Source organism: Salmo trutta, chromosome 25, assembly GCF_901001165.1.
Source record: "Salmo trutta chromosome 25, fSalTru1.1, whole genome shotgun sequence".
In the NCBI taxonomy this organism is placed as follows: Eukaryota; Metazoa; Chordata; class Actinopteri; order Salmoniformes; family Salmonidae; genus Salmo; species Salmo trutta.
In genome coordinates, this window is record NC_042981.1 from 6,959,355 (window position 1) to 6,972,769 (window position 13,415).

The 13,415-nt window shown below is 40.0% G+C and overlaps 1 protein-coding gene across 1 annotated transcript in view; it reads right to left on the reverse strand.

Moving 5' to 3' along the window:
* Positions 1-1,169: 1,169 nt before the first annotated feature.
* LOC115161931 (calpain-1 catalytic subunit) overlaps positions 1,170-13,415 on the reverse strand; it is a 29,903-nt gene continuing 17,657 nt past the window's right edge. The window contains exons 12-22 of the mRNA XM_029712775.1: positions 12,975-12,986; positions 11,963-12,171; positions 11,737-11,794; positions 11,534-11,614; positions 8,981-9,038; positions 8,410-8,474; positions 5,609-5,677; positions 5,407-5,485; positions 3,597-3,713; positions 3,098-3,150; positions 1,170-2,650 (exon numbers count right to left, since the gene is read on the reverse strand). Of these exons, the coding sequence (XP_029568635.1) occupies positions 2,624-2,650; positions 3,098-3,150; positions 3,597-3,713; positions 5,407-5,485; positions 5,609-5,677; positions 8,410-8,474; positions 8,981-9,038; positions 11,534-11,614; positions 11,737-11,794; positions 11,963-12,171; positions 12,975-12,986 (828 nt within the window). The 3' untranslated portion in view covers positions 1,170-2,623. The remainder of the gene's footprint in view (positions 2,651-3,097; positions 3,151-3,596; positions 3,714-5,406; positions 5,486-5,608; positions 5,678-8,409; positions 8,475-8,980; positions 9,039-11,533; positions 11,615-11,736; positions 11,795-11,962; positions 12,172-12,974; positions 12,987-13,415) is intronic.

Sequence of the window (13,415 nt, forward strand, 5' to 3'; positions counted from 1 at the left end):
TATAACGTTTCCCTGTTTAATACACTACTTTTGACCAGAGCTCTAAATTATTGTACTATGTACATGGAATAGGGCGCCATTTGGGACACATTTCAACTGTTGATGAAGCCACCTGAAATCAATGGCTGCGTACCAATTGTCCATCCCTCTCCTCGTGGATATCCAAGCATTAGATAGATGTAAGCATTGGCTTGAGCTATTGTATACCTTGGTTAAATCGCTGAGATGAGAAGAAATGTGTAAGTCCACACTTTGTGAGAAAGACAATGGATATACAGCCAATGTTAATGGTCACACACCATTGAGTCATAAGTTAATAATAATTTAAAAAAGGGTATTCTCTAAAAGGGCAAAAAACGGACAATTTGTTGCAGTAGTAGGTAGGATAACAGATCAAGAGCTGTATAAGTTAATTTTCCAGAAAAATGCAACATACAGCGCCACACTCAGGCAGAAAACTGAATGTTCTATTCTCAGATAGGCCCATCTTTTCAAACCAAACACAATTTAATTATATCTCTGTGTATTTCTAATATATTCCAAACAAATTCTCTGTTTACTATTCAACATATTGTACTTAAGTCAACTTCGAAATTAACCGTTCTCAAATATATTAGAGTGACTAGGCTACACAGAACCACGGTGGACCCATTGTAAAATTAGTTTAATTTTTCTTCTATTAAAACTGTCCCAGTGCAAAATGCCAAGCACTGCCCAATGGGGCGTCGTTAATAGAGCGCTCTGAAGTAAACACTCCTATCATCATATGGCTCTATTATCTCACCACACTGGACCTGTTGCGCTATTATTCCATATGTAATTCATCAACTACTGCTTTAGCCTGCCTACTATCTGTGATGATAATATTCACAGTTATGCTGCCATATCTTAGCGAGAGTTGCTGGGGGAAAAAAAGACTTGTTTGCAATGACAATGAGAACATAATCGCCATTTTCACTGCCTGGATGTGTCTCGCTTGTGTTTGATATAAGTAGCCTTGCACGAGCTGTGGCGTGCGCGGTCCAGAAGTCTTGTAGGAGCGGCTCATGTTTGATATGCTTGCCAAAATATACTGTTACAACAAAGTGTGTATGAACATGTCGACCATGTCTTTCGTGTAGGCTACAACATGAAACAATAACATGAAATCGCACTTGAGGCATGGAAAGCATAGGTCAAACATGAATACTATTTATTTAGCCTAGGCTAGAGGAGTACTAAGCAGAAGATATGTAGGCAGCAGAAATATAAACAAATATCCTGCACATGCGCACAAATCACCATATCAATAGCCACGGCAAATCAGGTTCCAGAAAATCCGCAACCGTAGCCACTCGGTAATAATTAATTGTCTGCTTAACATGGACAGATTTTGGGCAGAGTGAACACTCGTTTTGCCTCTCGCTCAAAGCACAGCAGGAATAATTTTTTACGTCTTGTCAAGCTTGTGTCCATTTACAATCTCCTTGGATGACATCATAATCATTTAATAACATGCAACCTTGTTTTCCGAATACAAGGCAATACAATGAAGGTGTTATAAAGAGTAGAACAAGGTGGAACAAGGAGTTTTTCCCCCCCTTTTGTTTTTATTGGCATTACTAATCCAATACTTCTGTAGACAATAGAACCATCATAGGAGAAGTTGTGTGACTGCATTTCTATTTAACAAAAAAAACAAATATAAAACCCAACAACCAATATATCACCATGGTTACATGGATAATGAAAAGTAGTCGACATTCTAAATATGCAGAGAATACACTACTAGGCAAAGATAAAAACAAATATAGAATCCAATGGATGTTAGTTGCTGGTATAGAAAAAAAGTTTGAGTTTTGAATAGTTAAAAGTGTAGTTATTCTGTGTTTTTTTTTGTTTTTTTTTTGCACTAACACACCTGTTTCAAATAAACAGGTGATCCTCAGTCTGGACCACCATCAGTCTAATCAACTGTGTTAGTGCAGGGCTGGACCAAAAGCTGGAACACCAACAGTAGTAGGCTCCCAAGTGGGCTCCCGAGTGGTGCAGTGGTTTAAGGCACTACAGACAGCATGGTTTGAATCCAGGCTGTATCACAACCGGCTGTGATTGGGAGTCCAATAGGGCGGCGCTCCAATAGGGCAGCATCCGGGTTTGGCCGGTGTAGGCCGTCATTGTAAATAAGAATTTGTTCTTAACTGACTTGCCTAATTAAAAATAAAGGTTACATTTGAAATGGTTTTTTTTTCTTTCAAGTAGCTCTCCAGAACTATTAGAGATGGAGACCACTGCCCTACACATATACAGTTAGGAATGTAATAACCTTTACAGTATACCCAGAAACAAAAACACAAACTACCACATTAGCAGATATAAAATATAATGTACCAGAATGTAACCCATTATGTTTTATAGCCTATGAACCTGTCAATTTCAAGAGTACAGTCACTTACTAAAGCACCCAATCTTAAGTGCTCTCTTTGAACTGCAGGAAATTCATATCTCAAAAGGGCAACAAATCACCCTGAAACTGCTGCAGCACAAAGGTAATGGTTTGTCCAGCAAAGCACCACCTTTAGCACATTTTTCAAATCTCACGATTCCAACTGCAGTCTTCTGTCCGTCCTATTTGGTCTGCAGTTTACGTATACATGGAGATGTACATCCACTGAAAAAAAAGAATTCAAGAAACATCATGTAGTGTATATAATTTACATTTTAGTCATTTAGCAGACACTCTTATCCAGAGCAACTTACAGTAGTGAATGCATACATTTAATTACATTTCATGTATTTTTTTTAAATTAGTTTTGTACTGGCCCCCCGTGGGAATCGAACCCACAACCCTGGCGTTGCACACACCATGCTGGCGTTGCAAACACCATTCTCTACCAACTGAGCCACAGGGAAGCTATAATAGTATCAAGTTGGGACATCTTCCAATGAGAAATGTCCCCAAATGAAATGCAATAAAAATCTCCCGTTGTTCTCTGTTGTCTTGACAACTAGAAAGGTGTGCCATTTCATAACGTTGGCATACACTCAAAGGTTCAAAACGTACTGCAGGACTGGCGTTGAAAACCCCTGGTGATGAGTAACTTTAAATGTTTATTACCTCATTCTCTTGAAGAGATATGACCCCTCCATCGTTGAGCTGTCTGAATATTTCTGTTGAGAAGGGCATGAATTACATTATTTACAATGTAGATTAACAGTACCATGGTTTCAAACCCTCATCTAGCACAGGGTTTCCACATTCCTCATTATGTCTGCCATGGCACCCGCAGGGTGATCCTAGTTAGTTTGCTAGATCAGGGTTTTCCAAACTCGGTCGTGACCCCCCCCCCCCCCCCCCCCCCCCCCCCCCAAATGTGCACGTAAAGTGCTATTTTGCCATAGCACTTTATTGAAATAATCCAAGCTTGATGAGTTGATTATTGAAATAAGCTGTGTAGTGCTATGGTAAAAACCAAAACGTGCACCGACGGACGGACGGACCCTGATCTAGCAAACTAACTAGGATCACCCTGTGTGTGCCATGACAGACATAATGAGGAATGTGTCTTGTGTACATGCACAAAGATGTATTGTGAACTATTCATTTGTGGACTTACTGGCCATGCAGTTCATGCGTAGGACTAGGCTGATGAAACTCTCCAGGCTGATGTTTCCAGAAGATCCACCGTAGCGCAGAGCCATCAGGTTTAACATGTCATCACCCACCCTGATCCCTGTAGAGGAGAGGAAAGGCAGACTGGGTTCACATCTCACACCTTTAGTTCACTGGGTAAGATGTATTATGCATCAGCTGTCATGTAAATGGCCTAATGTTTAGTCTTACCCTAATAGTAGAGGTATCTGCAGTGAGTGAAATTATGATGGGTGTTGTGACAGGAATGAGGCAACTTACTGAATTAAATGCCACAAGTGTGGAAGGTTCAAAGAACAAACTAGCCCCTGTAAAAATACAGATGTTACCGATCATGCCAGACAATGGGCCAAATTGTGCTCAGCGTTCAACACCATAGTGCCCTCAAAGCTCATCAATAAGCTAAGGACCCTTGGACTAAACACCTCCCTCTGCACCTGGATCCTGGACTTCCTGACGGGCCACCCCCAGGTGGTGAGGGTAGGTAACAACACATGCGCCACGCTGATCCTCAACACAGGGGCCCGTCAGGGGTGCGTGCTCAGTCCCCTCCTGTACTCCCTGTTCACTCATGACTGCACGGCCAGGCACGACTCCAACACCAAGTTTTCCGATGACACAATAGTGGTAGGCCTGATCACTGACAACGACGAGACAGCCTATAGGGAGGAGGTCAGAGACCTGGCCCTGTGGTGCCAGGACAACAACCTCTCCCTCAACGTCGTGAAAAGGGCATGACAAAACCTATTCCCCCTCAGGACACTGAAAATATTTGGCATGGGTCCTCAGATCCTCAAAAGGTTCTACAGCTGCACAATCGAGACCATCCTGACTGGTTGCATCACTGCCTGGTATGGCAACTGCTCGGCCTACGACTGCAAGGCACTACGGAGGGTAGTGCGAACGGCCCAGTACATCACAGGGGCCAAGCTTCCTGTCATCAAGGACCTCTATACCAGGCGGTGTCAGAGGAAGGCCCTAATAATTGTCAAAGACTCTAGCTACCCTAGTCATAGACTGTTCTCTCTGCTACCGCACGGCAAGCACCAAGTCTTGGTCCAAGAGGCTTCTAAACAGCTTCTACCCCCAAGCCATAAGACTCCTGAACATCTAATCAAATGGCTACCCAGACTATTTGCAGAGAATTTATGCAGTTTGATGGAGTCAAGACAGGTACTATGTAATCGTATTGGATGATAAATAACCTAGCTATGGCAGCTATTATTCTACTATAGCGTGAGTCAGCTTGGTTGGTTGCTCTCTCTCCCTTCTCCCTGCACCAGTGTCACTCGCTCACACTCGCATTATCCTACACACACAGCACGGCCTCTGCTAGAGCTAACCTCTCTCTACCTCCTCTCCCTGGCGCTTTATCAGCTCTGGTTAATAAAGTAGCTTAAAAATTGACATTTCTACTGCTTCCCTCACTCGGATTGGGTCTGGATCTGACCAGGTCTGTATGGAACTGGTCTAGTTGTCCTTAGGTCCATTTGGAATGGGTCTCTATATTTAAAAAATGGATGGGACAGCCCCAGGTCCATTTCAGAACAGGTCCAACTTTTTGGACCTGTGAAGGCCTCTAGTTGGAGTTACGGTATAGCCTATCCCATCTGTTTGGATTATTTCAAATTTAATAAGGACTGACTGCTAACCTGATTATCCTAACTCAGACTTGTGCGTAAATCATGCACTGATGTTAAGTTTTCCTGATTTTACATTAAGCCCTAAAATCTTTTTTTTTTGTTTGTTTGTTAGTTTGTCATGTCGAAAGTTACCTGAAGCCATGATTGCGTTCCTCAGTTCACTCAATGACAACATTCCAGAACGGTCTACAACTGTACGGTTGAAGACGTCCTGGATGATGTAAGAAAATAATCCTTTCAGGTAAATTGTACTTGGAAAATTTGAAGAATTTAATAATAATAATATATTTATAACCCGATACATGTTCTGCCACAGACCTGCTAATTAATTTACCTTGTACACGGTAACTTTTCTCCATAGACGTAGAAATTCAGCAATGTTCAGTTTTCCAGTGATTGATGTCTGGAGAAGGAATGGTTAAGGAAATCTACAAAGGCAGAATACAACATTTTAGATACAATTCTACCAGATCATGGGAAAAGGCTGCACTTGACCGTTGCACTTGAATCATTCTCACGGTGAATGGCAAGGCCCACTACGCTATGAAACCACACACTATTGCAGAGACTTTAATATTACCGTCCACAAATTATATGGCGAAAACATGTGTACGGAGGCAGAGGCACAGAAACTCACATCAATACCTTTGTCAGATAACTGCACAATCGAGACCATCCTGACTGGTTGCATCACTGTCTGGTATAGCAACTGCTCGGCATCTGACCGTAAGGCGCTACAGAGGGTAGTGCGTACTGCCCAGTACATCACTAGGGCTAAGCTTCCTGCCATCCAGGACCTATATAATAGGCGGTGTCAGAGGAAAGTCCATAAAATTGGCAGAGACTCCAGTCACCCAAGTAATAGACTGTTTTCTTTGCTACCGCACGGCAAGCGGTACCGGAGTGCCAAGACTAGGACAAAAGGCTCCTTAACAGCTTCAACCCCTAAACCATAAGACTGCTGAACAATTAATCAAATGGCCACCGGACTATTCCATTGACACCCCCCCTCCATTTGTTTTTTACACTGCTGCTACTCGCTGTTTATCTATGCATAGTCACTTTACCCCTACCTACATGTACAAATTACCTCAACTAACCTGCACGCTGACTCGGTACCGGTACCCTCTGTATATAGCCTCATTGTTATGTTATTGTGTTACTTTTTATTATTTTTTATTTTAGTTTATTTGGTAAATATTTTCTTCTTGAACTGCACTGTTGGTTAATGGCTTGTAAGTAAGAATTTCACGGTAAGGTCTACACTTGTTGTATTTGGCGCATGTGACAAATAAAGTTTGATTTGACTCAGGTTTTTTATTTGATCTATGGCGGGACGGCGAGCAGGCCTCTGCACTCTAGTTATGAATGTGTCTCCCTCTGCCATATGGACGCATTATATGACACACCGAGAGCAACTGGCATCCAAAAGAGTTGAGCACATTACTCTGAGATGTACTGCAGCAGGTAACTTCGATTGTAAACTACATCAAACCACATCCACTACGCGTATTCCTGTTCACTAAACTATGTGGAGATAATGGATCAGAGCATGACAGAAAGATTTGGAAACTGAACGAACTGAACTGAAACATGCAGGGGAAATACAAAAACATTCTATCAATCAAATGTATTTATAAAGCCCTTTTTACAATCAGTAGATGTCACAAAGTGCTTATACAGAAACCCAGCCTAAAACCCCAAACATCACGCAATGCAGATGTAGAAGCATGGTGGCTGGGAAAAACTCCCTAGAAAGGTAGGAACCTAGGAAGAGACCTATAGAGGAACCAGGCTCTGAGGGGTGGCCAGGCCTCTTCTGGCTGTGCTGGGTGGAGATTATAACAGTACATGGCCATTAAGGCTAGATGAGTGACCGAATCATTGGATTCAGAGGAAATACTTCTTATTGGAGAGAGCATCTTTCAAAAGCAAACCTTCCCTCAGCTGTGCATGTTTCTAACATAAAAAGCATCAGTAATTGTCCCACACCAGTGATGGCTGCTCACCTCCAACGCTTGGAAGAGCACTTTGGGACCTACTTCCCAATCCGTTTGACTGTGATCCTGGCTCAGTTGACAAGACGGTAAGTGAAATCATACAGCTGATCGAGCTGTCATGTGACCAAATGCATTCACGTCAGTGGCGGTTGGTGCCATTTAGGATGCGGGAGGATGCTATTTTTCATATGAGCATGGCCTTATTTCTACTACAGTATATTGGATGACTGTCATTCATATTCCATTCACCCAGTTCAATGTAACATTGATAGGTTTAGGCTACTACATGATACTAGAATTTTCCCTATACCCATCATGAGGTTGCTACAACCTAGCCTATGAATGAAAGTTTACAATGTAGGTGCACACAGGTCAAGATATAAAAGTGAATAATCAAGGTGAGACAGTGACACATTCAATACCACCTTGCACACGCTTGCCTGGATCTAGCTGATCTAGGGTGTAATCATTAGTGAGTAATAATCATTAGTGAGCAAATTAAAGTTTCTATTGGACAAATTCAGGTATGTTTATCCCCATTTTATTTCGCTTGTTTCCGTTTAAGGAAGGTTTTTCAACAGAATCGGCAGAATGAATACACCCCGATCAAAATATAAGAAAGGTTTAAGGAAGGTTTTTCAACAGAATCGGCGGAATGAATACACCCCGATCAAAATATAAGTTACCATTGGCAGTTAATTAAATAAAGCATTTTTGCATTGATGGGGTTGTGAGAAGTTTCAGATATCAAAATGAGGTAGTGGGCCAAACAAATTTGGTAACCCCTAGGTTAAGGGAATATCCAAGGGCAGATTAAAAAACACTTGACATTTTGACCTGTAGTGGGATAACGCTGTTTGTTTGTGGTCTGTTTTATGTTGGTGTCACTTTATTTGCGGTATTTTCACTTTCCAATTGAGATTGCTGGGTTTGTAAACTGGTTTTCAGATTACATGAAGATGAAAAAGGAAACTAGTTCTCTCTCTCTAGTCTACACCATAGAGACTCGTACATTCATTCACAGATTTTACTGTTACATGGGAGTGTTGAAAAATGTACTCTTGTAAAGTACTGTTCAAGGTGTTTCATAACAGAAAACATCATGGGAGACTGTCACTAAACTCATGAAGGATACATCCATCAAGGCCAACATGCTGCGACAGGACTCCAAGCTGAAGCCTTGTGTTTTCTTTGCATTTCCTGTGTAAAATGTGAAAAGGTGGCACATTAGAAAACCATCCAGATCTTATTTAAACAATTCTCTGTGTACAAACTCCTGTTTTTATTCAGAACTTGTGATGGGCATCAATATCGATTATTCGATATGATATCGATATGAGCAAGGCATAACGTGATATCTGTTAATTAATGTACATTATGTAAAAGAAAAATACATGACTGTTTCTGCATGCACAAAACCTTCTCATATGCTCTCAATTTATAGCGTACTTCACTGTCTGCTGATGGGCTATCAACGGGCTTCCTACTGGTTGGCTAGTTTAGACGCCCAGAACATTCACACCTGGCCCAATGAGCAATCAGCAAGCAGTTGTCTGAACTTCATAAAGCCGCGAAAGTTGCATTGTTATTTATTCAAACCGTTAAGATATTGATTTTGGTTCGAAAAAATGCTACTGATATCGATATCGATTTTCCATATCAGTTTCCCAACACTGTAAATTACAGTAGATTTTCTCTTTACATACCTTGGATCAGATTTTCATTCAGACAGCTCTGAAGCTGTTCAGCATTCACCTGCTCAAACTTTTTAGTAAAAAGAAAATGATACTGTTATTATATTAAAAAAAATACAATTAGTTAAAAACAATGGGGCCATACTTGTTAAAATTTGAAAAAGTTTAAGCTTTAGTTCAAGTTTAAGAATCAGCTAATTAAAATCGTCGACGTAGTTCAAAGGCTATATGTTAGCCGTTCCCATTTCATAATCTGGCACATTTAGCCGTATGCTAATCTCGCCAGGTGGGAGTGATTATTTCCTGTAACAAATTCCATGTCAACCTTTCAAAGATCTTAAAAGGGACAATGCAGCATTTTTTATCTCAATATCAAATCATTTCTGTGTAACAATTAAGTACCTTTCTGTGATTTTTTTAAATTAAAATGGTCAAAAAGAAACAAAAATTGCTTTTTAGAAAATAGCAATTTCATAAGCAAGAATTTTGCTATGACTGTCTGAGTGGGGAGGAGAAAACTAAAAACGAGCTATTATTGGCAGAGCGGTTTGGAAGTCTCATTCTTATTGGTCTATTAACTAATTTACCACCTGGTGATGTCAATATAGGCCAAAACTCCATCCCACCAAAACAGGCAAACATTTCAGGTAGCCTTTTTAAACATATCTTACAGTAAAAGAGCCTTATCTTAATTTTCACAGTTTCACAGTATTATTTCAACATCATAGTTTGGAAATATATATAAAACCAAAGATGATCTATTATATTGACAAGATGGCTGAATGACCGCTCTAACATTGGAAAGACATGTCCTCAATGTTTGAAGGCAGGCAAGATCAGTTGGGACCATTCTAACCAATAACAGGGCAGATACGCGTGTGAACAACAGGCTCAACTAAGTCGTTTTTTTCCCCTAAAGTTGCTGAGTGTACACTGAGTGTACAAAACATTAAGAACACCTTCCTAATATTGAGTTTCACTCCCTTTTTTTCAGAACAGCCTCAATTCGTCGGGGCATGGATTCTACAAGGTGTCGCAAGCGTTCCACAGGGATGCTGGCCTATGTTGACTCCAACGCTTCCCACAGTTGTGTCAAGTTGGCTGGATGTCCTTTGGGTGGTGGGACCATTTTTGATTTGAATTGTTGAGCATGAAAAACCCAGCAGCGTTGCAGTTCTTGACACACTCAAACCGGTGAACTTGGCACCTACTATCCATATCCTGTTCAAAGGCACTTAAATATTTTGTCTTGCCCATTCAACCTCTATATGGCACACATACAGAATCCATGTCTCAATTGTCTCTAGGCTTAAAAATCCTTCTTCAAACTGTCTCCACCACTTCATCTACACTGATTGAAGTGGATTTAACAGGTGACATTAATAAGGGATCATAGCTTTGACCTGGTCAGTCTATGTCATGGACAGAGCAGGTGTTTCTAATGTTTTGTATACTCAGTGTACATCAGTACATTTGAAACAGCCTAAAAATTATGACATTTCTATTCGATCTAATAAGCCTCACGCAAATCGACACTCTCTCATGGACCTCCGTTCATAAAAGGGCTTATCTCTCGCGGACACATTTTGAGCGGAGTAAATCTTTCCTCGCTGATAAAACACAGGTAATCATGTTTTTTACTGCACTGGACCTTTCAAAAAAAATTAGACACAAATAAATGGCATTTGTTAAAATAGGTAAACTTGCCTACCAGAGGGATATACTGTATTTAAACTTCCAAATTCAAGGTTTACTTTCGTTCATATTCACTTGGTCTGTCTCAAGTGTACACCCCTATGCATGATCATTGCATCCATGACCAGGCTACTTTACTAACGTTATGTTAGACAAAACTCGTTTTCACATACATGACAAAATCCCACGTTGTTGCCTATCCGTTCCACACACATCTATGTGCTTCCACAGCAGTAAAGATGTAGGAGAAACGTACAACATGTACGTTTCGATCCGTATGTTGTAAAACAAAAAATAAATGTAGAAGAGGCTCAAGATCTTGTCAAATGTACCTCTTACTGCTGTCACTAATTGGTGGTGTGAATCACTAAGGTGGTAAGCCAAGAAACAGTGAGATGCCGTGAGTTCGTAACCCATTCGGGGCAAGGTTTTTATTAGAGGAAAAAAACACTCCACTGTTGATCCTTGGGTCAAATAACGCATACGTGACGAAATAGATGGTTGTAAAATGTTGTACATGTAAATGTGGCCTACACGTCTATGTAATGTATGTAACCCTATAGTAGTGACCATTCTTTATGTAGCAGTGTCAGTTTTGAACCGGATATAAACACTGCCACCTGGTGAGGTTAGCAAAGGGCTAAATATGCCCAGATAATGTAATGGGAACAGCTAACATGTATCCTTTGATCAAGTGCAACTACGTCAACAATTTTAATTGGCCAATGCTTGAACTTGAACTAAAACTTTTTCTAATGTTCAAGTAAACGATTAGTCATCTTTTACAGCTTTTTATCTGCCCCGTTATGTCTTTAATTTGACATTGCAATACTTTTTTTGTTGTTAAAAATCAAAATACTCTGAACTTGCCTCATCAGCATACTTCTGAAACAGAGTTCTTTTGTCATCCACATCTCCTCCGTTGTATTCAAAAGTGTCTGTAGATGTGGTCTAAAAAATTTAAATAGTGTTTTAATGAGTTATAAAGGAGGTGGAAGCAAAGCAAAACCAGTGTTACATTAAAATACACCTACATAAATATAGAGGGATGAAACACTTTTGGCCTTAAATACCTTTGGGGTTTTCGGGGAAAACAGGATATCCTCCATATCTTGGTCATTGGAGTTTTCACTGAGGAAAAAAATGTACCATTTTGTTTCTGTTAGGAATACATGAATTATAGTGAGACCTAATGTTAGCTATGATCACAGACTATATAAAAAATAAAATAATAATTTTGAAAAATAAATTCACATTACTTTATTATTCATGTGTTTATGGGGTGGGAGCTGTGCTTACTGGATGTGTGTCTCTGCCTTGGAGAGGATGGACAGGATGAAGGAGGCGGTTTCATTTGGTTTGAAGGTTGATGGCACAATCAGGTATTCACCAGGTTTCAGCCTAAAGAACTCCATCACTTCCCGAGCATTCAGGTAGTTCTTCGATTGGGCGACAGGCACATTGTTGATGAAGAAGGAGGCAGGAAACTTCCCACTCTGTCCTTTGAACTGAGATTACAATAAACCACAAATTACAAAATGATGTGCTAAAATATGTCTTTATAAAATGTTACTTTTGAACCGTAATGCAACAATTAAACAAAGCTACTTGGTCGTATATATGTTATATAATAGTTGTGCAACAACCCAACCTGGTCTCAGAGCATTTCCTATTATTCCATAAGTAGATCTGAGACACTCCGTTTGGTATGATATGTTACGATTCGTATGGTATGTGTTAATTTGTGGAGGTCCATTTCGTATGATATGTTACGAATTACAATTCATATTATATGTTAAGAATTCGCAAAACGTACAATCTGTAGTGAATTCTAGGTAGGTGGCTAACATCAGCTAGCTCTCTTACATTAGCTAGGCTAGGGGTTAGGGTTAAAGTTAGGAGTTAGGTTAAAGGGTTAAGGTTAGGGTTCAGGGAAGGTTTAGCTACATGCTAAGTAGTGGTAAAGTAGTATGTAGTTCAAAAGTTGCTAATTGTCTAAAATTGTCCATGAGGAGATTGGAACTCGCAACCTTTGGGTTACTAGATGTTCACGTTATATGCCTACCCAACCAACCTCCTTTTGTTTTTACCAACTTTGGGATGTAACTATACCAAAAGTAACATATCATAATAAATGGGTTCTCAGATTTACATACAGAATAATGTGAAATGCTCTGAGACCAGGTTGCACATCCATAGTACAACATAAACTACAGACCAAGGAGAATGCACAGGCCTATCTAGTGCAACAGTGTATTTTGTTAGCTCCTGTATAACTGTATTTGTGAAAATGATGTATAAAGTGGCTTACTTGGTCAGGCACCTGTAGAAAGTAAAATATATACAATTCAATAGCAGGAACAATAACATATCTGGGCTGTTGAATTTACTCTTATGGGATGACATTATACTTGTAGGTTCATGTTGGATTGTGTCTGGATCATATTTTTAAATGTTTTAATGATTTAAAAAAAAAATTGTAGATAAACTTGTTTTAATTGCTTTAGATAAAAGTCTAGACATTTCAGTTTCTTTGTAGAAATACACATTTTCAGCAGCAAATATAGTGCTTCTGGGTCGTTGGTGAGAAGTGTTATATGGCTTATCATCTGGGTCATGTGAGAAGTGTTATAGGGCTTATCATCTGGGTCATGTGAGAAGTGTTATAGGGCTTATCATCTGGGTCATGTGTGAGAGGTGTGATATGTGGGTCGTATGTGAATAGTGTTATACGGCTTATGAAACATGTGCA